We start from the raw sequence: 22,503 nt of genomic DNA, 5'->3' as shown, positions 1-22,503 counted from the left end.
GGGGTGGTGACGGTCGGTGGGGACAGTCTTCCGACCGAGGATGTATCGGTTGAGCATGGACTGCCAGCTCTGCACCATTGCAGGTGGCACCGGAAGAGCAGCCGTCACATGCCACAGGAGTGATAACATGACTGTGTTGGCCAGCAGCCGACGTCCTTGCAGTGTGCGAGCACGGCAACCCCAATGTTGGAAGCTGGACAGGAACCTCTCATTGACGAGGTTGAGCTGGTAGTCGGATGGTAGTCGGTGGCCGAACATGAGCCCGAGGTACTTGACAGGTTGGCCTGAGGGCACAATGTTCAGGAGACCCCCACCATCGGTGTCAGCAGGGTCAAGGTGGCCGTTGAGAACCAGGGTTTGACATTTGGTTTGGTTCAGCCGAGCACCAGACACAGCACAGAACTCCTCGACAATGCCCAGTTGCTTCACAGCAGCAGGCAGGTCCTTCGATAGCAGGGTGGAGTCGTCAGCAAAGAATATGCTAGTCATGGACTCTCCATGGGGCAGAGTGATTCCAAGGTGTGGTTGATCACGTAGCATGTCACCCAGAGGCTCCAGGTAGAACACAAACAGCAGACATGACAGTGGGCAGCCTTGTTTCACTCCACGAGTTGGCCTGATGGCTGGGCCCAATGTGCCGTTGAACAGGAGGTGAGCCACCGGTGATTTGTACAGCAGACGGACCCACGAGATGAAATTTGCACCCAAATTCATCTCCTCAAGCACGTCAAACAGGAAGGATTGATCCACCATGTCGTACGCCTTCGAGAAGTCGAGAAACGAGGCATAGCTGTCTTCATCCTCCATCGTGCAGTAGTGCTGGAGTGCTTGCACCATGGTGACGTGGTCATGGAGTCGACGTCCGGGCACAAAACCAGCTTGGGTGGGGTGGATAAGCTGTGGTGCGTGCCGAGCGAGACGATAAGCCAGGGCACGAGAAAGCACTTTCACCTCAACGGGCATGAGGGAAATGGGTCGGTAGTTGCCTGGCATGCCACGGTCACCACTCTTGTGCAGCAGGGTGATGGCACTGCGGCGTTGGTGGGGTAGCAGGCATCCATGGTGGGTGAGCTGGTAGTTAAACACCATAAGCAGCAGTTCCGAGAAGATCTCAGGAGCCACCTGAAAGAACCCTGCTGACCAGCCATCCGGACCAGGCGACTTGGATGGGTTCATGGTCTTCATGGCATCACACAGCTCAGTCGCAGTGATGGGCTGGTCGAGACTGTCACGATCAGCCAGGTTGAGTCGCTTCGTGAGGGACTCGATTACAGCACGACGGCGATGGTGATCTGGTGGGTTGGCATCCTGTGGGCTCGTCATGATGGATCGCCAGTGCGCCGTGAACGTGGTTTGGACGGTGGGCTCATCGGTGATCATCACCCCATCCACGGTGACACAGTTGATGGGCACCTTGGTTCCCAACGGCTTCCGAAAGAAATGAGACGTTCCCCGCTCATTCGAATTCGCATGGAAGTCAAACTGTCGATCGCGGGCATATTGGCCATGCTCAGACTTGGCTGAATCGTAGGCAACCTGAGCCGCAGCAACATCAGCAGCCTTGAAAGTATCGTCACCGTCACCGTCCAGTGCCCGTTTCGCAGTTGCGAGACGGAGTCGCAGGTGGTGGAGTTGGGTGTTAGCCGATTCGATGTGTAGCCGATGGCATTTGATGAGCTGGCGTCTCATTCGTTTCAGCCAGCCATACCACATCGCACCATGGTTGAGGGTCTCGTCGGCTCGCATCTTGCCAAGAAGAGTGGTGGCCTCCATGGTGATGGCACATTGGATGTTGGGATCGGACAACAGCTCTCGCGGTAGTCGCCAGTAGCCCGTGGTAGTGGAGCAAGGGCTCTGGGACAGAGTCACAGTGTGGGTGAGATGGTCGTCACCATAGCCATTCGGGTCATATCTGGCCTCGGGGTTGAGATGGGAAGCCAACTCGTCATGCAGGAAGAGGTAGTCCAGCCGATTGACTCGCCCAGGGCCGCTGAACAGGCGTGCTGATGGATTGAGCTGACGCCATACGTCGACCTCACCGAGTGCTGTGAGCCACTCCACACAGTCGGTTTTGCCATTCCCGTGACTTGAGTGCAGTGTCGAGGCATCGAGGGATGGGTGGAGAGGCATGTTGAAGTCACCTCCCACAAGGTGTAGACTGTCGTGTTCGAAATCACGAGGCAGGGCTACAAAGAATGCACCACGCAGATGGGGCTCCACGAGTGCATATATGTTGTGGATGTACACGGGCAAACCACTCCATTCAGTCCTGACCACCAAATAACGGCCAGGGATGTCGTGGTTGACCAGGTGAACCAATGAGGCGAAGCCAGGCATGGACTTGTGAAAGAAGCTGGCTACCCCGCAGTGCCGACGGTGAACCGGGTCGGCAGTGGTTGCTCTTGGATCGTTGGTGAAGAGGGTGTAGTTGCCAGCACCAACCTCATTGTTGAGGTGGTGGTGGAAGGTATCGAGTTGTTGTGCATTGCGCATCTTCGTTTCTTGAAAGACGACGCAGGTTGGAGGTTTTTTGAGACGTCGAGCCACGAGATGTCCGTTGATCTTGAGGCCGTTCAGGTTGCAGGTGGTGATGGTGAAGGATGAGGTTGGGTCGAGGAGGTTGGCCGGTAGCACCTTAGTACTGACGGTTGACCACTTGGGTCATGGTGGAGTCGTCCACCGGGGTGGCAGTGTCATCCACTTCGTCAGTCGGGACGACAAATCGGCCCAATTCCTGATCCCATCGTGTGATGCCGATGTGTGGAAGGCTGACGAATCCACTCTCATGAATGTCGTACAGGTGCGCCATGACTCGGTTCATGTCGTCATCACCATCAAACATCGTTTCCATGATGCGCCACAGCTCTTCACCAAGGTGGGTTGACATGAGGACAGCTAGCATGGTTGGAGCCGAGAGGGAGCGCAGCCCACGGTGCGCAGGGATGATCTCAATGGTGCATCCAGTGGACACCATGACGGCTGCATCGGATGCAAAGTAGAGAGGGCTATGGGCTGCTGCAAGCACCTCAGCCAGTGCCAGCACCAGTTCCAAGTCCAATCTGGACAGGGTCAGCTCGTCACCAGCTTCCGTCTCGGAAACGATGGGTGCCAGGGTGTCGGAGTGTTGCAGGGCCCGGAACAGCTCAACCACCGACTCTCTGGTCATCTTGTGTCCAAACGACTTGGTGTACAGCTTGTCAAATGATGCTGAGCCACCCCAGGTCGCACGGAGCCAGCGGTGCAACAAACGCTGGCGAATGAGCAGCTCAAAGGTAGGGCGATCTGCAGTGAAGAGACGATGCAGCTGGACCCCAAAGTCCACTGGGTGTCGTGCCATCATGGTGCAGATCGAATCCACACGGCCAGAGTTCACCATGGTGGCTAGATCGAACTCACTGCCACGAACAGCATCTGCCACATGGGATTCATGGTGCTGGATAGCCGCACTGGATTGGGCCTCGAGGAGTTGCAGCTCGGCCAGCAGATCATCCAGCGGCACCTCGACGTGTGAGACTGTGCCCTTGGTTGGTTTGGGGCACGTCACATACTCGTCGGCAGTGGGGTGGGCAAGGTCGTTGTCGGGCTGGTGCAGCTCGGGGATGATGGATTCAAAACTCACACCATCGTGGTTGGCCCGGTGCACCGCATGTCCAACGTTCCAACGCTCATGGAGTGCCGCAAACGCATTGGGTGACGTCCAGGATCGACCAGGAGTGTGAACACGGTATGGGGCTGGGGCTGCGTTGGGGTCCTTGGTCGTGGTTTTCTGTCGTTTAGCCGGTGTGGCCCGAGTTACAGTGGTGGTGGAGGTAGGGGAGGTCGTTGGAGTCACGTGAGTTGTTCCAGCTGCGATGGAGTCCAAATCAAGACGAGCCAGTCGCTTGTCACGAAAGAACCATCCACGGCCATAAACACGGAGGCACCGACCACGGAAAACGAATTCCTCAACCATCCGACCATCGAGCAGCATGGTGGATGGGATTTCAGACCCCAGGAAGTGGATCCGGTAGCGCGATCCAGCCAGGCCCGTCGTCGCAGACACACTCGTATACAGACCCCATAAGAAACGAGGTTCGAGGCGTTGCAGGGTTTCAAACATGAGCCGTTCCTCAAACAGACCTTGCGGGCCAGCCGGAATGTCCATGTAGAACCCATCGAGCACGTGTGGAAGGGACATTTGGAATGGCATCATGGTGGTGGTCTTGATCTTCCCAGACGTCGTGGTCACACGCAACTTCAATGTCGTTCCTTGAAGTTGACGGAGAGCAGTGTCACTGGCGATACCCCACCGTAACATACGGTTTTGGGTATCCTTCTCACATTTGATGACGTCAACGAGGGTGTCGCCCTTGACCAACGACTGGTTGTCGTGCAGCAGCGACGCCATGGCGGCATCCTCGTTGATCGCCTTGGTATGGTTGCCCGTGTCCATGTGCAGCCACCCGACGACCTCACGCTTGTCGTGCTTCTGGATAGGCATGGTGTCATGGAAGGCGAGCGTTCCGGCACCGTGCTTGGCCAAGGAGGTGCCAGGTCGACCATCGACGGACAGTGGGCACTCACATCCTTGATCCGAGTGGTCTTGGTGGCCTCGGCGCGCTTGGCAGCAAAGGCAGCCCATGGATGGGTCGACGGCGGCGAGGTGGTATTAGTAGCCGAAGTTGCAGAGCCACGGGTACGAGGGAGCGAGCGTGGGTTGACATTTTCGGACGATCCAGCGTCACCAACACGAGCAGATAACGTAGCTTGGGACATCACATCACTTCGCGCATCGCCAGGGCTGACGGTGCTGGCGGTGGATAGGCCTAAACGGCCAGAATCGTCGTTCGCGACATCCTCCATCCGAAGCACATGTATCATAGTGGCCAAGTACCCACACCGGCCGTTGCGTTCGGTGGTATGTTGGTTGAAATACAGGATTCATACAAATCAAAAGGACTACGTATGCAAAACGTTGTTTGGCAAACACGCACTTCTTGAACGAAGTCGCCAATTGTCATATACGGTAAAATGGATAGCTGCCCAAGCGACCGTGTCAAATTCTTTCGCGGGTCATGTAACGTGCACTATGTAGGATACATCGACGAGCAAGAAGTTCGCGTATATCCTTCTTTGCCGCAAACGGCAAAAGTGGATTGCACCTAACTATTGTTCGTATCATTGTGTCCAAGTCCACCAGGACGACCGACCTCTCTGTATGCCGCGGCAATTTGCAGAATGACCAATGACTCTGCCTTTATGCCGATAACTACAATACGTAGGATTGACTCTTGTTTTTCAAACTTGAGGGCGTTTTGCATTTCCAGCGAGTGCGAAAATCAAAAGCAGTTGAAAAATTCCTAAACTGACTCACCCTATTCCCTGCCACATTTCACAGCGGGAAACCGAATACAGCTGTAGAGCTGGATTGTGCGAGACATTTCGACCGACGTCTAAGAGAATGTTTCCGAGTAAATCTTGAATGAGCTGCGAACGAGGTGTCAACGCAATTGATGATTGTCTCCGGACTGGACACATGCCAGTATCATTGTCGCATTGGTAAATTAACCCAACAAATCACTCCAGAGTACGTGTGACGCGAAGTCGGCATTGCGGGTGCGGTGGACGGCATTGCGGGTGCAGTGAACTGCACGTCGTGAGAAGGGTTATCATTCACAGTCGCCGAGATGTTGATAGTGATTGCGCTGTGGTCAGGGATAGAATAAATGGACGCTGCGGTCATCCGTGGTCATAAGCTGTCATCAATGTCGAAACCCTGAATGCCCCGCTACCCACGCGACAAGTGGTCGCGCCATTCAGCATAGCAACATGCTGGTTTGATGGCGACAGGCTAGTCCTTCATTGGCTATGGCCTGTATTTTTTTTAGGAAACGCTAAAAACGCTGTTTCTTGTGTGTTTATATGGGATTTAGTATACTCTGGCCATCTCTTACTGTGCTAGAGTTAAGTTCATCTCAGTGGTTAGCGATAGTTAACTACTACGTCCCTGTGAACCAATCCAAACAATTTAAGGAATGTGTCTCTGCCAAAATAGCATTTTACTCCCTCAATAAGCATACTTATAAATAGTGATTTTCCTTTCTCATCCGAGTTCATCCTGGTTACATTATAAATCGGCATATCCTTGGGTTACTCCTACCGGTCCACGTGGGCTTTTCGCACCTCACCATGCTTGGCGACAGCCACTTATTGCTCCGCGAGATGCAAGGGCTATACCGGGCCCAGCATACAGACCTGTATCGCAACGTCCGGTCCCTTGCCGCACGGTTTTGCTGTACCTGGACTCACTGCCCGCGAAACTGCAACCAAGCGGCTAATTATGTTCAAAAAATGCCCCCGACGCGGTTACCGATTTCACTTCCCTCGCGGGTTTTCTCCATGCCGCGCTCGCACCGCGTTCTCTGTCAGAGCTTCATGATTTGCTGGACCACGATCTCGGTTTCCACCCCGGCTGACAACCTTCTCTCCTACATAGCTTTGCATGTATAAGCCTCGTAATCCACACATGCGCACAAAAAGTTGACACATCGCTGCAACTAACAGGAAGGTGATCGATTTAGACTACACTTCTGTTAACCTGTCATAAGCAATATCTGACCAATTTACAAATCCATCCATATTGAGAGGTTTAGGTTAGATTGTACGGTACAGTATATTTGCATGAATACTGTAGAGATGCACTTACTGTTAATCCCGAGGATGTAGGGTTGAATGTATTCATCGAGTATGACGGGGTAATTCATATGGTTGTGTTTATTCTAAACTGGAGCGACATGGCGAATGAATTCACAGAACCAAATGTACAGAAGAATCGGCAGAAGGATTTAGCCAATCAGATTGCAGGAAACTATCGACAACGTTAAATTAGTGTGTGACTTCAATTAGTGTGATACCAATCACCACAGGACATCATTTTACATACAACATTCAGTACACCACTTGTTCGCTTATATATTTCTTGATCTGTGATTGCCAATAATACTGAACATCAATATATAGATATAATTAAAATAAGTAAATGTGACAGGACATACTAAAATCGTATTAACGTTGTAAGTGACGAAGAGATTGAACAAATGATCAAAGTCTGCGTCATTGATGAATCAACCGATTCAAAAACAATACGGCAACACTATTCCGCATTTACAACCTATATGACAATATTCTACACAACTGAAAATCTGCTGCGACTCAACACCAAATACCTAGCGCGTAGTGATAACTCACAATCAATTTTTTGAAGAAATCCATGTACTCCTTTGCTATCGTGTCGCGCCTCCAACAAGTCGACGACGACGTTCACGCATTGGACGAGATGAGACAAGTATACCACGCTCACTCCCGCGGTGGTGTCATCACCTGGGAGAACGATCGCCACTATAGCGTGTCAAAGACATGACTACATCAACTGATACAAATACCTAGCCCCAAAAGTACATCTTTTGGTGGGCCCATGATGGTTAAATGTTCCGTACTCCGGTGATGTCCATGTAATCTGATCCAAAACAATGATACAGTTTCATGGCTTTTAAAATCTTTTGTTGTGATCGTTCAAATGATCATTTCCGCAATCGACAACGAATTGATTCAATAACATAAAAATAATTAACAGTAAATAAATGAGCACTTACACGTATTTTAGCCAATGCCTTTATGGATGATCACTAACCACGTTCTGACTCGAAACTTTGTCACTGAACTAGAGGTCTAGTACAAATAATCGATCGATAGGTTTGACGATTCAGCACAAAAGTCCAAATTTTGGGTAAAAGGACAATACCTCCCTCATTGAAAGTGGGAACGGCATTTCACAGTCAGGTAACAACAGTAACATTACCATATCTTTCATGGTGGACATATTCCCTTTGGTGGGTCTTTCGCAATAACGAATTTTCGAGTGAGGTAGGATGACAAATACTACGTAGTACAACGTTTGATTGGCTCTACCCATTCGAAGTTTTATCGTTATTAATTCTAACAAATCGAGCTCCCTTCAACATGACAGCTTGGCCGAGCGCATGCGCATGACCACATCATTCAAGAACTGTAGTTATAGCGTAAAACTCAGAGTGGTACCATCATGATACATACTACTCTGGTCCGATCAAATGTTAACACATTTTTATCTTGATTAAAGTATTGATGTGCCAAAAAAACATCTTGATGTTTGTATTGAACCTTGAAAGAACATATTTGATTACAAAAATATAATGACATTCTATTTTATTGCGGTTACTACTCGGATTTGGGAATTCATTCAGCGGCCATGTGAGCAAGTGCTTTTTCATGGACAAGTGGTTCACAACGGACATTAAACAATGTCAAGTCCTTGATAGTCGCATCTTTACTCATATCAGGAAGCTCATAATCATTTTTCCCCAAGAATTTAAGCGTCAATTCCATCACCTTTTGCAAAGTAATGAAGGTTTTCGACAAAGTGTCACAAGGCAGCTCATCAAATGAGCTTTCTACTGCACCATTCAGCTCCTCGTTGGTCCGAGTACACTTTTGGCTTTGTAGACTTTGTATTGAGTTGAAGTAACCCCTAAATTCAAGACATTTAAGTCTGGACTATTAGGTGGCTGATTTGCAGCTTCAATACCAATAACACCAGACTAAAGTAGCAGTTGCGTTGTCACACTATTATGTGGTCTCGCATTATCTTGCTGCAAATATATTGTTTTAATTTGGTCATGTCGGGGGCATTTTTGCCTTAATTGCTGGAACAACCTTCTCAACAATCATCTTGCGATACACATCCGCAGTCACATTCACAGGTGCGATAACCGGAGTACCTTTTGGCCTACTTGCACTTGACCTTTGGGCCATAACAGTCTCGACAAAAGGCCAAATGCCGATCTTTCCATCGAAAATGGATTTTTTGTGGGGGTATCGTGGCCGTGTGACTGCCGCAAGAAACATGACTTTGGTAATATACCGTTTGGACTTGAGCTGGCGCTTCGGAAGTTCTTCATCGTCGTAAGCATAGAAAGACTTCTTGACAGTCGTCAAAAAGAACCATTTCTCATCAACATGTACAGACGAGTTCATGTTGTCGAAAATGGTTCCATTCGACGACGGCCGAAGAAACGAAAGCGCGTGCTTCAAACGGGTCTCGTGTTGGCTTCCGTTAAGAACGGCTTCAATGGGTTGACTTGAATTTTAATGACTTTGCTCGCTGCATGTGGCGAATGATTGTTGTCTTCGAGTGACCTGTCTTGGTTGCTAGTGTACGCATCGTTTGCCGTTCATGCAAAGGGACAGCCCGAATCAAACTCTCAATCTCTTCAGAGTGTTGAATCTTTCGGTTTTGATTCCCTAACATCGTAAAACTCTTTGAATTAATACATGTACAAAATTATAGTCTGACGAAGAAATATTATATTAGAGAGGTTTTGATATTGTATTTTGCCGACACGTCGACCGTCGTGCTACCGCTGCGTAGTGAGAGGCGACCTCTTGCCCACACGTTCAAAGTCGTCTGTCTCGTGCAGTTGAATAGTCGGGCAGTTTGTGTTGCGCAACCATGGGGTAGTTCTCCGGCTACGCTTCGTTCCAGAAGCATCTCGTAGATGGAATGGCGTTGAGCATCGGTGAGCTTCTTGTTGCCAGTGCGATGGTTGTAGGTACTCTGAGAGCATGGGGAAGGCATAGTTGACTAGAAAGATCGCTTTGCAAGAGGAAGTGTGTTGATGTTGACCAGGAAGGGTGATCATGCAATATGAGACCTCAGCGGGTCGTTATGCTTGCTAACGAATGTGTGAACAAATTCTTGCCACCATAACTTTTGAGCAAAAAGGAATTAGTTTGGTCGGAAATCATCCAATCAAAGTGGAGAGCTTGCGCTTTCTTGTGAGCCAATTAGATTGGTTAAAGACAAAAAAATTGAAAAATCCGCCAATGGCGAAAAAGTGTTAACGTTTGATCGGACCAGAGTAGTACCTGATTTTTCAAGTGATGTTGTTTATGACTACAGCGAACCGGGGAGAAACTCGACCGGGTATGGAACACAAATTGGTTCACTCGTCGAAACGCAAAATTATGAAAGACATGGCAGTCAGATTTTCATTGGACAAAACGTTTTGTAACGTTACAACATGAAATGTCGCAAAATTGGCAAAATATGCGTTTCAGAGATTCAGGAGGGGGGTTTACACCGACAACCCTCCCACCGAGCACAAGTAGACCAGCGACATATTACAAGCATACCATATATCAAATGCTTGCATTATTATGATATTACACAAGTACTATTTGAGGTCGAGGGATGGCTTTTACAAACGACCCCTTCACTGCATCTGATGTGATCGCCTTGATAGCGCGCTTGACCATCGCCATACGTTTGTCTGCAGCACTACACACAGGTAGCTCGTCCAGCCAGAGCTTGCGCATGATTTTCTTGAAAGGTCCCATAATACCTACGTCAAATGGCTGACACATACTTGTGCAATTTGCAGGCAGTGGCTCCAGCACACTGTACAAGTCACGGACGATGGAATCCGACGACTCTTGTGACACATGGGCGTCAAACTTGGTCCGAGAACATGAGACGGCAGCACGTCGGGGAACAAACGCCACACACGACTGTCCATCCAACCTTTGTCCTGCACCGCATAGTGGTGCCCTCACGGGTACGTACGAAGTTCGCGTTAGTCGATGGGACCACCCGGGGTGCTATGCAAGATGAGCAGAATTGGTAACTTCCCACCTATAGGGAGCAGAGCATTAGAACATACCGAAAGTGTATAACTGTGTAAATTACCATCAGCGTGGCAAGACAAGACAGCAGTCAACAGGTCCGAGTTCATTTGGGCCTTGTCGACCTTTGATGACTTTCCAATCTCGGCCCAAATCTTCCCCAGGGGCATGTCGTAGTAACGGCCGTCTTGTCAACGTTGATGATGTCGCGCAGATTGTGCCCGTTGTACTTGCCCCAGAACTTGTCGCGGATTTGAATCATGCCGGCTGCAGGAAGCTTGGAATTACAGGCCACACGTTGAGAGAAGCGGTGTCTGTGCGCGAACGATTGGTACAGATTTGCTTTATACTGCAGCAGCCAAACGTTCTAGTGGGTCTTCATGAAGTTGATGATGTTAATGGATGTTAGAATATGCTCATCTCTGCGGATGTCCTTCATGAATGTGAGAAGATCATGTGGAACGGGATGATGCACTTCGCGCCTTGCCCACCGATGGCAGTTCATTTCGCATTGCGTCTAGTTGCCGCAAGCTTTGTGGGCTGATCCAGCTAAGTCGAGAGAGTACTTCGAGGTACGGCGTTCACAACTGATGCCATGTTCGTCGAAGAGTCGAAGAAGCTTATGCTTCTGGCTGATGTTGTAGGACAGCTGAGTGCGTTGCCTTGTCATCTCGGTTCAGTGGTGAAATGGGTGTGTTGTTTGAATATCATGTGAGATTGAATTTGAAATTTGAAAGTACCAATTACAGGACAGTATTCTACCTTGCTTGATTGGCTCGCCATTATTAATTATGTTTGACAAGTGACGAAATATTAATAAAAATACATAGAGGTGGTCGAGATTCTTGGGGGGTCGAGTTTCTCCCCGGTTACTGTACTCGGGTCGGGTTCATTAAACGTTAAGTTTGTATGGATGCCTGCGATGATTCATTTCACTGGGTCACTTGAAACAAGCCAGCCATTGACTCTACACTACCTACTGACATCCCGCACCAATTGTGGCCGCGGTACCTCCTTCTGCCTATGCGAAAGTGCCATGGAAGACGACATGGAGCGACGCCTAGGTGAAGAATGATTCGACCTCGAAACTGCTTTCTGTGCCAATTTACAATTCAAATTTGACATCCTGTCCGACAGATTATGAGGTAAATATTCGGCGTTACCATGCAATACAAAAACAACAAATGTTTCTAAATATCGGTTTGGTGATGGCAAAGAGACGATAAGGAGGCACACTTCTTGTGATCGTAATATTCGTTCAAAGGATCGAAAAGTGAATTTACGGCCTGTTCCAGGTAAGAGGTATTGTGCTTTCGAGCTAAATTTAGTATTTTCGGTAGATTCGACGAATGACGTCAAATCCACCTGAAATCGTCGAGCGTCATTGTACTTGAACTAAATATACTCACTGTGACTTCTGTCGGATACAACGTTGAACTCTTTGTGAAATGGAGAAGCTTGGAAATGCACCGGATACGCCTGTAATTTGATTGGTCGAAAGGTTTTTTTTGAAAATTTCATTGGCTACTTCGTCTTTGCTTCGTCGATTCGATTGACAGCCCCAGTCCATTTTGAAATCGAATTACCAATAATAACAGTTAACGTTAACACTGTTTTCATGTGGAACTTATTCCCTTCGGGAGGCCGTTCGCAATAAGTCGAATGTTTCGAAGTTTATATTGTGAATTTCCTTCCGAATTTCCCAATTCTGCCTTCGTCGCTACATCTTCACTGCGACATTGGATTGACTGACTACTGTACCAAATAATCTGCAAAGAAAATTGTAGTCAATCGGCGAAGAGAAATTTCGTACCAACAAATTAATTACCGCGGTGAGGTTCAGTGCGAGGTTCGATTGGTCGGGGTCCGGAAATTCGTACCGAATCTACAATAGTACTTCGAAGTAATACGTAGTATTTCACAATTAGGTCAAAACAGCAACGTTACCACTGTTCTCGTGGGGGGTTATTCCTCCGGGAAGGTTTTCAGACGAATTTTCTTGTGAGTAGAGATGACAAATACGACAGGTTTTATCATTATACATGTGTCAAAATGATCTATTCCAACATGACAGCTTGGCCGAGCGGTTAAGGCGATAGACTCGAAATCTATTGGGGAAACCCTCGTGAGTTCAAATCTCACAGCTGTCGTTTCTTTTTCTCATTTTGATACTATTAATAGTATGGACTTGGCCATTTGCGTGACCAAACGTTTGTAGGTACTTCGATTCAAAGTGTGGCTTAAAATCCATCGTTGTCTTATTCACATAAGCCAAATATATCAGTAGTGTCATTATTACGTTTAAACGTTAAGTTTGTATCAATATCTGCTTCGAATAGCCGGGTCACTTAAACGAGCCAACCATCGACTGTTTGTCGCAAGGTCGCACGCATACAATTCTTCGACAGGCAGCCTGCCTTGCCTACCATCCCATTGCCATGAGCGCCGCCGACCCTGCACTGCCGCATCGCATCCCAACGAAGTCCTCCTCCCGAGGAAGTGCGTCGTCGTCATCTCGACGGAGCGGCCTCTTTGGCCGCAAGGAGGAGGACATCCTGACCGACGACCAGCATCTAAAGACGTTTGACATGTCCGAGTCGGACGACGCGGGCAACATCCAGTCGCTTCGGTCCGTGCTCTTGGACGGGTTTAACGTCACGTTCTCGTGGCCTGGCTTTTGGCTGTGGCTTTTCGGCACGTCGGTCACGATTGCGACGTTCGTGACGGCGTACCTGGTCACCGACATTGAAGGGTATACAGGACAATCCATCGTCATATCCATGTATGCCCACATCACGTCTAACGAATCTTGTAGGCACGAGATCAACCCCGGGCTCGTCATGGGCTCGGCGCAAACGTTCTTCACGAGCTGCATCGTGATCGTGACGTTCCACGGCGTCCATGCGTACCAGCGGCACCCGAACCCGCTCTTGTACTACCGAGCGATCATGGACCTGCTCCTCTCGATCCGGTTTCTCTTTGACCCATTGTGGATCTACTGGGGCATCTACCAAGTGGACAACGTCCTGTCATGCCGATATCTGTCGGGCATCACCGAGTTCCTCTTCTTGTCGGCCGACGCGTGGTTCTTTGTGCTCACGGTAACATTGTCCACTTACCCAAAATTTAGATTTTTGTGCTGATATTTGCCAAATCCATCGATCGATTTCTTGTACTGACTTTTGTATGTCCAGCAGCAGATCTAGAAATGCCCATCACACTAATTGAAGTCTCACACCAAATAGTTGTTCCTGGGTTGATGATTGTTTCCTGATTGGCTCGATTCTTCTGTAACGTTATTGTCCTTGTACCTAACCTATGGACTTTTGTACTGATTCTTTGTCAAATCTATCGATAATCGATTGTTCGACCGTTCGTCCAGTATCACACTAATTCCAGTCACACACTAATTTGGTGTTGACTTGGTCGAGAGTGAAATTGATTGGCCACTTTGATTAGTGGTCGGATTTGATTGGTCGTATATCGATTCTCTGCCGCCGATTTGGTGATTCTGCTCATTCGATCGGGAGCCTATTGTGAATTCGCTATAAACTTCCAAAATTCGCCTGGTTTTTGTCGAATCAATATGGAATATCACGTTGGAGTTTTCTGATTGGTTGAATATACTTGTCCTTTCGACCCAATCAAATCATCCACTCAAAACTGGAGTAGCCAATCGCGTGTCGATTCGTAATTCGAATCCACAATACCCCACTACAATTTCGAATCGCCAGTACAATTGGTGATTTTTTGTCGATGCATTGTCCAGTTTAGAGCAAAACAACTCAACGTACAATATGTAGCTGGACTTGTACTTGTCACTGAACAATCCGTTCACGAGCGTCAAGCGCAATCGAACGCTATACAAACGTGGCGTGTGCCTGTTTGCGCTCGTGCTGTCGGTGGTCACTGCGTCCAAGCAAGGGTTGTTTGGGTTTGCAGAGGGCAAATTTTGCTGGACATATGCGAAACGGTAGGTTTATACATATAATGAATCTTATATGATCATCATCGAGTTTCGGTAGATACGCCGCCAACCGGGGCGACCACGGGGCGGCGGACAATGGGTTTTTCTCGTTTAACGTGTCGACGTGGGTGGCGTTTTTTAGCTGGATGGTGCTGTTTTACGCGTTTGCGTTCTTTGTGCTCGGCGCGAGCTTCTCCCGACTGCGCATGGGACTTAGCAAAACCATGGAGACCCGCAAAGGTTGGGCGAATGTGTGGTTGGAATTATCTTACCTTTTTTATATGCACATGCTCCAATTAATAAAAATAGAATTCTGATTGTCACATATACATCAGGATTGCATCCGTATGTCAACGGTATTGCGTACTCCATGAGTGTTCTGGAAGGATTTATGATATTCTTATTGGTGAATAAGGGCCCGTCTGGCAACCTGGAATATTACAACATTCTGGCCCAAAATGCCATTTTGGTGCCGAATTCAATAAATCTGATCAAAATTGAAACATATCTGAAGAGTTTTAACCCAATTCCAACAATTTCACGTGCGATTTACTCGTTGAAGAGGTCCAAAACGCCATATGACAAAATGGACCTTTTACCTCCATTTTGAAAATGGCATTTTTCGTTTATCCCATTTTGCCAGAAAGTGGAATAATATTTTTGAAATGTTACCCTAATATAAAATTAAGAACGAGACGAATTGATAGCTAGCATCATATGTGGGTCGTCCAGATATTGCCGCCGCCTTTTGTTCATGTATGAACATCAATATATTGAGATTCTATATATAATAGCGAATTCGGTGTTTTAATATTTCATATATGATGGTTTATTTCCCTTGCTTGAAATTATTAATCAAAACCTTCTCAATGAAATTCAACCAATCAGATCGATTGTGGATCGATTTGGTCGGCGCGATTCGATTGCACCCCCTCCCCATATTTGTATCAAATCGACAATAATTGGCCCCCATCCAATTAACTAGTGTGCTGCTGCTTCTCTACCACGAGTTCGTGACTTTTGCTTGTAGGCATGCTGAGGGACGGGGCACTGAGCATCATCAGCTACACTTTGTATTGGACGGTGGCATTCTCGTTGTATGCTGCGTCGTACAATTCCGACGCCACGCCCGCCGCCTTGCGCACGAACCCCATGTTCAAGCTGTACTGCTACGTGCTAGCTGGCCGCGGTATCGTCACGTAAGTCCAACTACCCCTCGATATTAAAACCATAAAACTCGTCCAAATAAAACCATAAAAAAACCATAAAACTTACAACCTTGTCGGGGTGGTTTTCAGGTACTTTGTGTGGTTTGTGATCAACGCGCCGCAACTGGTGACGACCCAATGGCTGCATTTCGCTCAAGATGGGCGGATCGACATGAACATTTCGGCGCAACTGAACGCGTCTCTACAGAGCGACCTGCTCGAGTACACGGTCCGCGGCATGCTGCGCGCCATCCACGAGTCCGACGCCGTCCCGCGGCCGCGCATGTCGGTGGAATCGACCGAATCCAGGAGCAGCCTCCGACTCACTGTCATCGACTCGATTCCCCCCCACAAGGCACACCTCGACAAGTCACAAAACCCCCTAAGTCCACGAGCAGCCCACAAACCAAAACATGCCCGACGATCCGTGCATTTCGTCAACTACCGACCGGTATATATATATATATATATATATATTTAAATATTTAAATATATATATATTGTGTGTGTCCTATGTGGCGATGGTGTGTTTGTAGCATTTTGTCAACATTTTTGGACTGTGAGTTTGGTGTATCATGTTTTTTTTATTACCGTATATTACCATACTAGTATGTACTACTAGTAAGTACTATACCAATGACTAGTACATGTTGATTGGTCCATTCGAATGGGGTCATAACAATTGATTGTTGTACTGAATTTTGTATGAAACAGTGTCCAGTGTCACACTAATAACAGTCACCAGCGTACTCAATGTTGCCTGGTGGAAGCGCGAACGAGATTGGCCACTTGATTCATTCGTGTTGTGGGTTTTGATTGGACAATCGATTGTGTGCCGGCTCCCCCTGTCCAATATTAGTGAATTATATCGACTTGACCATACATACTACGAATCTCCTACAAGTATACGATTGTAAACCCAACCACCTTGTCATGTGCTGGTGGTGTGTAGAGCACGTTTGCGCAGCTGCGGGCGCATTTCGATTTGAAAGCCGACGACTTTGCCACGTCATTCGAAGAAGCGACCAAGCCGAGCATCAGCGAAGGCGCGAGCGGCGCGTTCATGTTCTTTAGCAAGGACATGCGGTTCATCGTCAAGAGCATGGTCGAAGGGGAGGCGCGGTTTCTGGCCAAAATCGCCCCTCTCTACCGCGACCACATGCTCGCGTACCCGCACACCAAGCTCACGCGGTTCTTCGGGTGCTTTAAGATCACCCTTCACGGCAACAAGTTTTACTTTGTCGTGATGGAAAACTTGTTTGCCAACGCCCCCGAGATCCACCACCGGTACGACATCAAGGGCAGCTGGGTGAATCGGAGCTACGACAATCCACGGTACAAAACACAGTTTTAATATACTTTATATATATATCAACAACCCAATTTATATTTATATATATGTTTGACATTTTTTAATCCATGTCGGTTGATACCATATATATTCGTCGATTAGGGATGGTGCCAAGGTCAAGTGCCGGTACTGCTCGATGCAGTTTGTGTACCACTCGAACGTGGCCAAGCAGCAGGTAGGATCGGATTATATTGCACATTGGACTTTGGCACTGTGTATATGAGACATGAATTCGATGTTATGATATATATTCTCATATTTGGTTATGGTGGAACATAATATTATATCAGCGTATTGTTTTCAATGATTTGTTCATGAAACGTTTTATATGGTGGGTATATTAGACGTGCCCAAACTTAGCCGGCCCGCACGAGCCCAACGTGGTGCTCAAGGACGACGACTTGCACCACCGGTTGCGTCTCGGTGCTGAAGAAGGTACTATTTCTATCAAATATATTCGTTATAATCTATATTATTTCCAGCATCTATTTGCATCGTATGTCCATCATCTATTTGCACATCCACCTTATGTCCATCACTCTAGGGCGGGCGTTACTCGAGCAACTGCAGCACGATTCCGTGTTTCTGCGCGACCAAGGGATCATGGACTACTCGCTCTTGATCGGCGTAGTGGACGTCCAGTACAAAGTGGACAAGTCGGATGCTGGTACGTACTAACCTCCACCAACACGCATTAGACGACAATGTTTGAAACAAATAGGCGTTCAAAACCCACACCTGTGCGACTCGATTTCCGGACCCGGGCTGTACTACGTGGGCGTGATTGACATTCTGCAGACGTGGAACTGGCGCAAACGCATGGAACGCTGGGCCAAGGTCTGGCTGCGGCGCAAGGACCCCCGCGGCCTCTCCGCCATGGAGCCATATCCGTACCAAGTCCGCTTCACCGCCAAGCTGCGCGACCTAATCGCCACCGACGAGTATGCGGCCGCTTCGTCCTCCGCCGACACCAAACACCTACAGCCGCTGTTTGCGCACAACCGGTCGCTGGAAATGGTCCGCTCGTCGAGCCGCCCCCTGCCCCAGATCGTCAAAACACGCTCGACGCCGCACCAGCATCCCCGCGCGGCCCCGCCGACGGACGACCCGGCCGTTTGGCTCTAACGAACGCTCATTAGTAGTTGACTTTCAAGTTGTCTGTTGCATAATCGCGGGTCCACTTTTGCATGCATGTATCCAATAGTAGTAGCATTTGGCATGTCATTCATAAACCACATAGAACGGTATACTATTAATCCTACTACTGTAGTACTACTTGTTATATATATTTTTCGACACTTGGACGTTGGCGCAATATTGCAAAGCACACCATGTATCGACACTGAGGACGATACATATTGGAGCGCTATCTCAGTTTCAGAAGAGCAAAGACAAAACAATCGACACCTGGGAGAGTGTTAGAGGGTGTTGTCCCAATAGATTTCGAGCCTGCTTAGTGTCCTTTTGCTGTTTGTGCTGGTTCGCCAAATCCATCGATCGATTCTCTGTACTGGAGTTTGTATGTAAAAAGGTGTCCAGTGGTGTTCAGAATCACACTAATTTAATGCACACACTAATTCGATGTTGGTGATGGTTTCCTGCAATCTCATTGGCTAAATCCTTCTTGTGTACGTTACTCCGGAGTATTTGGTTGTGTCGATTTCATTATTCTCTATGTCGCTCCAGTGTAGAATAAACACAACAATATCGCCTTCAAAGCTGTCACACGCTTATAGTGAAAAAAACTCCAACACATGAACACATACGATGAAAACGTTCCTGCGGCTACATCGAGTCCACAAGGCATTGGCCACAAACGAGGACTTCCAAACCCTCTGCAATACACGCCCCCTGCGCTGCATTTTCCAAGTCACGAGTGCCACGGTGAACATGACACGAATCAATCTTCACTCCGTCAAATGTCCATGCCACCTTCATCGTCGCCAACAGACATGTCGTCGTCGCTTTCAGATTCTGCAGGGTCCTCCAACATGCCCTGCTTGGCCCACCGAAACGCGTCCAGTACATATGCATCCCGACATAGCACCACCACATCGTCCAGAGGAAATCGCCCGCCGTCGACTCGCTTGTTGCAGTCGAGATGGTGCAGGGCATGGTCCCACAGGGACTGCATGGTCACGTCGGCGGTGAGAGCGACAGGGCAGAGCGCAATCCCCGTGCCGATGGGAATGATCGTTGCTCGGCGCACGTGGAGCGCCATCAGCTGAGTCAAGGCGCTTAGGTACGTCCGCTCGATGATGTCTAGCTTTTCGTCGACCGTGCGGTTGGAAGAGGGGCCAATGCAATGCATTAAGTGCGGGAACCACCGCGACAGCTGACCGCCAGTCGTGTGGATTGCCGACCCAGGGGGAGGAAACCCTCGAGAGCTGTAAATAGCTTGTCGCTCCCGCTCGATCTCCAAGCGAAGCGCAGTGCCCCCAAGTTTGTGCACCGCCCCTGCGGCCGACGTTGAATGGGGGTGCAGCAGCGTGGGGGTCGTCGGAAAGATGAGCGCTGCAGCCGAGGGGGTTTCGGCAGCGGTCGCGACCGCCGACTCCAAGTCCCCTTGGACAACGTGAACGTGTTCAAAAAACCATTCGCGATGACAGCTCATGTGCAGAAACGCATGGTGGGGACTCAACGACCCTGGGATGGCCTCGCCGAATTGCTCGTGATACAAGTGACTCCACAGGGATTCGTCGAGGAGAAGCGCGTAAGCGGGGGCGTGGGATGCCAGGACAGTGGACAAGCAATCCAAGGAGCTTCCTCCGAGGAAGGTAAACAGCTGAGACCCCACATTCTCAAGGCAGTCAACAAGCGAAGGCGCCATGAAAATGAATCAACTTTCTGAGTGATGGCACAGAATACGTCTCGTCTCTGGGACTTGCGAATGCTGGTAGAACGACTTTCATTAGTTTATCACGACGGCTACTCCGGATAAAATGTTCTCACAACTGCTTGATAATGCGGAACGAGGCCTTCAAGGCAGACGTGGTGAAAGAAGACATCACCGCGAGATAGGCAGGTAAGTAGTTTGAAGACCATACGCGGGGGAAAGGTACGCGGCACCAACCAACAGTAGTGTAAACTAGTAACGTTACTACGTACAGTACCATGCGAGTGCAAAGCACTAACGTTTACAGTACTACGTATTCATCCTAGTAGTATATGTATATTAATAGTTTTGTTTTGTTTTCAATACAACCTTACAACTGTAAGCGTACTGCCAGTTACATTCTGTCGATATGGCAGTTACACCGTTTCAATCAGTGTGGGTCAACAGACTACCCCCCCCCGCCAGAAAACAACATGTCGGATCTTCATACGGCGGCCGCAATCGACCAACAGTTGGGACAGGCCCGGGGCCTCGTGATTCACCAGCGGCTTCAAGTCAGCGCCACTGTCCCTCGCCCCAGTGATGGCGGCCGTGGTGCGTCATCACTACCGTACACTCCGCAGGGGACGTACAAAGTCCACCGTCTGCCGCACGACAAGCAAGCCCGCAAACACCCCACGGACGAAGCCGACGTAGGGTGGACCCCCACGTCAGCTGAACTGGATACTCTCGAGTCGTTCATGGTTGTGCACGAAGAATCGTCTCTGGGGCTGCACATCATGCTGGCGATGTTTGGCTGTCGCAAATTACGCCCACTGCGATTCCACTTCATGGTCGACGGCGGTGGGGACGTGTTCTTGGCCAAGCGGCACTTCCGAACCAGCGGGTTCTGGTGTTGCCCCATGCATCTCGACGTCAGCACCACCCCTAATCAATCGACGACTACTGGACAGCAGTCGACAACTGGGCAGCAGAATCCTGTGCGCTTTGGTCGCGTCCGTGAAAACTTTGACGGGTACTTAAAGCGATGCTACCAAATGTGCTGCCTCTGCACGTCGTACACGGATATTGATCGCCTGCTCCCTTACGACAAGTACGAAACCAGGTTCACCTTACGCACCAACTTTTGCAGCTGCGGCCGCGTCAACAACTGCTGTGCGGGCACCGCCATCACCCGCAACGGCATCTTTGACATTTTGGACCCTCATGGGGACATCGTTGGGTATTTGCAGCTGGTGGGTAGCGACGGACACGAGTTTTCTCGGGCGTTCGTGCTGGAATTCCCCGTGGAGTCGACACCTGAAGACCGCGCGCTGCTGCTCACAGCCTTGTTTCAAATCCAAGTGGCGTTCTTGGAACCCTAGCCAACGTAAACCTGCAGCAAAGAAAGGGTTCGTGTGATAACCATTAGATCACCCCACTCCTTGAGGTGGTTCAAAACGCCATATTCCATTTTGAAAATGACATTTTTCGTTATTTGAGTACTACTACAGTCAAATAAACTACTGTACGTATTGTGTTTTTCATGTAATTTGCCCGTTGTTTAACTCCGTTAAACAACCCGGCGTTTAATATAATATAAGCCTGATTGAAGATAAAACAACGCTAAACCCAAGTTCTGCATTTCAGCAGAATAAAACAACCCTTAACGTTACTTTTATTTCAGCCGCTAACAAATCGAGTTGCAGCACCAGGCCAACTTACGCAGTGCAACCATCAGCTCATCACGATGCATACCGTATTAGGATGAGAAATGGGAGTACTATACATCGTGCAGTCGTAGAGCGACCTTGCTTTCCACACACAGTACTAAACGTTAGTACAGATCAAGTGTTGTAGGTATGGATGGCATAGCTTTGAATCATTGGACAGAGCGACGACTACCCTAACTATATCCCTACGTTATAAATTACTCGGAGTAGTTAATGTTTGTAGTGATCACGGATGGGAAGTCATAAATGTGGCCTTAGCTGCTTCAGTTTTATTGCGGCAAGCACCTCGACTTGTTGACGTAAAACAAGTTGTTTGCCAGAATGAAAATGGCAATCGAAGTTGTTTTACGAAAGTGCCTGTAAAACCACCTTCAATCAACCAATTATCGCATTATAGGTGAAGTAATTTTAAACACCACCCAACCGTTACTTCAAGTATTCAAGTTACTTTAGACGTTATTTAAGCCTGAGAAAATTTTAAACAATGAATTTAATCCTGGAAATGCCAAAAAAGGTGCAAAGTACAATAGTACTATTAATATTAATAATACTATTGTGCTTTTCACATATTTTGGCTAATCTGGGTATAAATACCCGCTTTTAACCAGTGGGTGACAAAGTTTTAGATTAATTCAACTTAGTTTTAGCTAATCGGAAGTACCTATGATTGGATGAGCAAGAGCTGTTCCTGCAGCATATGTTGCTAACCTGAAGCGTTTGCCCATTTCATT

At 48.5% G+C, this 22,503-nt stretch overlaps 5 protein-coding genes and 1 non-coding gene across 7 annotated transcripts; 3 read left to right on the top strand and 3 right to left on the bottom strand.

Annotated features, from left to right (window-relative positions):
* Positions 1-2,635: 2,635 nt before the first annotated feature.
* On the bottom strand, positions 2,636-4,621 carry H257_10510 (hypothetical protein; the record flags this gene model as incomplete). Its single annotated transcript, XM_009837077.1, has 1 exon — positions 2,636-4,621. The coding sequence occupies one exon, from the start codon at positions 4,619-4,621 to the stop codon at positions 2,636-2,638; it is 1,986 nt and encodes a 661-aa protein (XP_009835379.1).
* Positions 4,622-10,239: 5,618 nt separating this feature from the next.
* Positions 10,240-10,868, bottom strand: H257_10509 (hypothetical protein; the record flags this gene model as incomplete). Its single annotated transcript, XM_009837076.1, has 2 exons — positions 10,240-10,418; positions 10,763-10,868. 2 exons carry the CDS (start codon positions 10,866-10,868, stop codon positions 10,240-10,242), a joined length of 285 nt encoding a protein of 94 aa, XP_009835378.1.
* A 1,899-nt stretch (positions 10,869-12,767) lies between these two features.
* H257_10508 lies at positions 12,768-12,848 on the top strand. The gene has a single exon. It is a non-coding gene; the product is annotated as a tRNA-Ser (tRNA).
* Positions 12,849-13,086: 238 nt separating this feature from the next.
* H257_10507 lies at positions 13,087-18,505 on the top strand. Of its 2 annotated transcripts, XM_009837075.1 has the most exons (11): positions 13,087-13,450; positions 13,514-13,799; positions 14,502-14,671; positions 14,724-14,905; positions 15,696-15,864; positions 15,964-16,324; positions 16,826-17,208; positions 17,327-17,399; positions 17,569-17,659; positions 17,769-17,891; positions 17,946-18,505. In XM_009837075.1, the coding sequence occupies exons 1-11, from the start codon at positions 13,137-13,139 to the stop codon at positions 18,347-18,349; spliced, it is 2,556 nt and encodes an 851-aa protein (XP_009835377.1). In that variant the 5' UTR covers positions 13,087-13,136; the 3' UTR covers positions 18,350-18,505. The 2 variants fall into 2 exon arrangements, with proteins under 2 accessions (XP_009835377.1, XP_009835376.1); XM_009837074.1 differs by having other exon boundaries at positions 17,769-18,505.
* A 1,108-nt stretch (positions 18,506-19,613) lies between these two features.
* Positions 19,614-20,175, top strand: H257_10506 (hypothetical protein). Its single transcript, XM_009837073.1, has one exon. The coding sequence runs from the start codon at positions 19,698-19,700 to the stop codon at positions 20,073-20,075; it is 378 nt and encodes a 125-aa protein (XP_009835375.1). The 5' UTR covers positions 19,614-19,697; the 3' UTR covers positions 20,076-20,175.
* A 330-nt stretch (positions 20,176-20,505) lies between these two features.
* On the bottom strand, positions 20,506-21,545 carry H257_10505 (hypothetical protein). Its single transcript, XM_009837072.1, has one exon. The coding sequence runs from the start codon at positions 20,962-20,964 to the stop codon at positions 20,611-20,613; it is 354 nt and encodes a 117-aa protein (XP_009835374.1). The 5' UTR covers positions 20,965-21,545; the 3' UTR covers positions 20,506-20,610.
* Between the last annotated feature and the right edge of the window lie 958 nt (positions 21,546-22,503).

Source organism: Aphanomyces astaci, assembly GCF_000520075.1.
Source record: "Aphanomyces astaci strain APO3 unplaced genomic scaffold supercont1.28, whole genome shotgun sequence".
Lineage (NCBI taxonomy): Eukaryota > Oomycota > Saprolegniomycetes > Saprolegniales > Verrucalvaceae > Aphanomyces > Aphanomyces astaci.
This window is presented reverse-complemented; position numbering and strand designations above follow the sequence as displayed.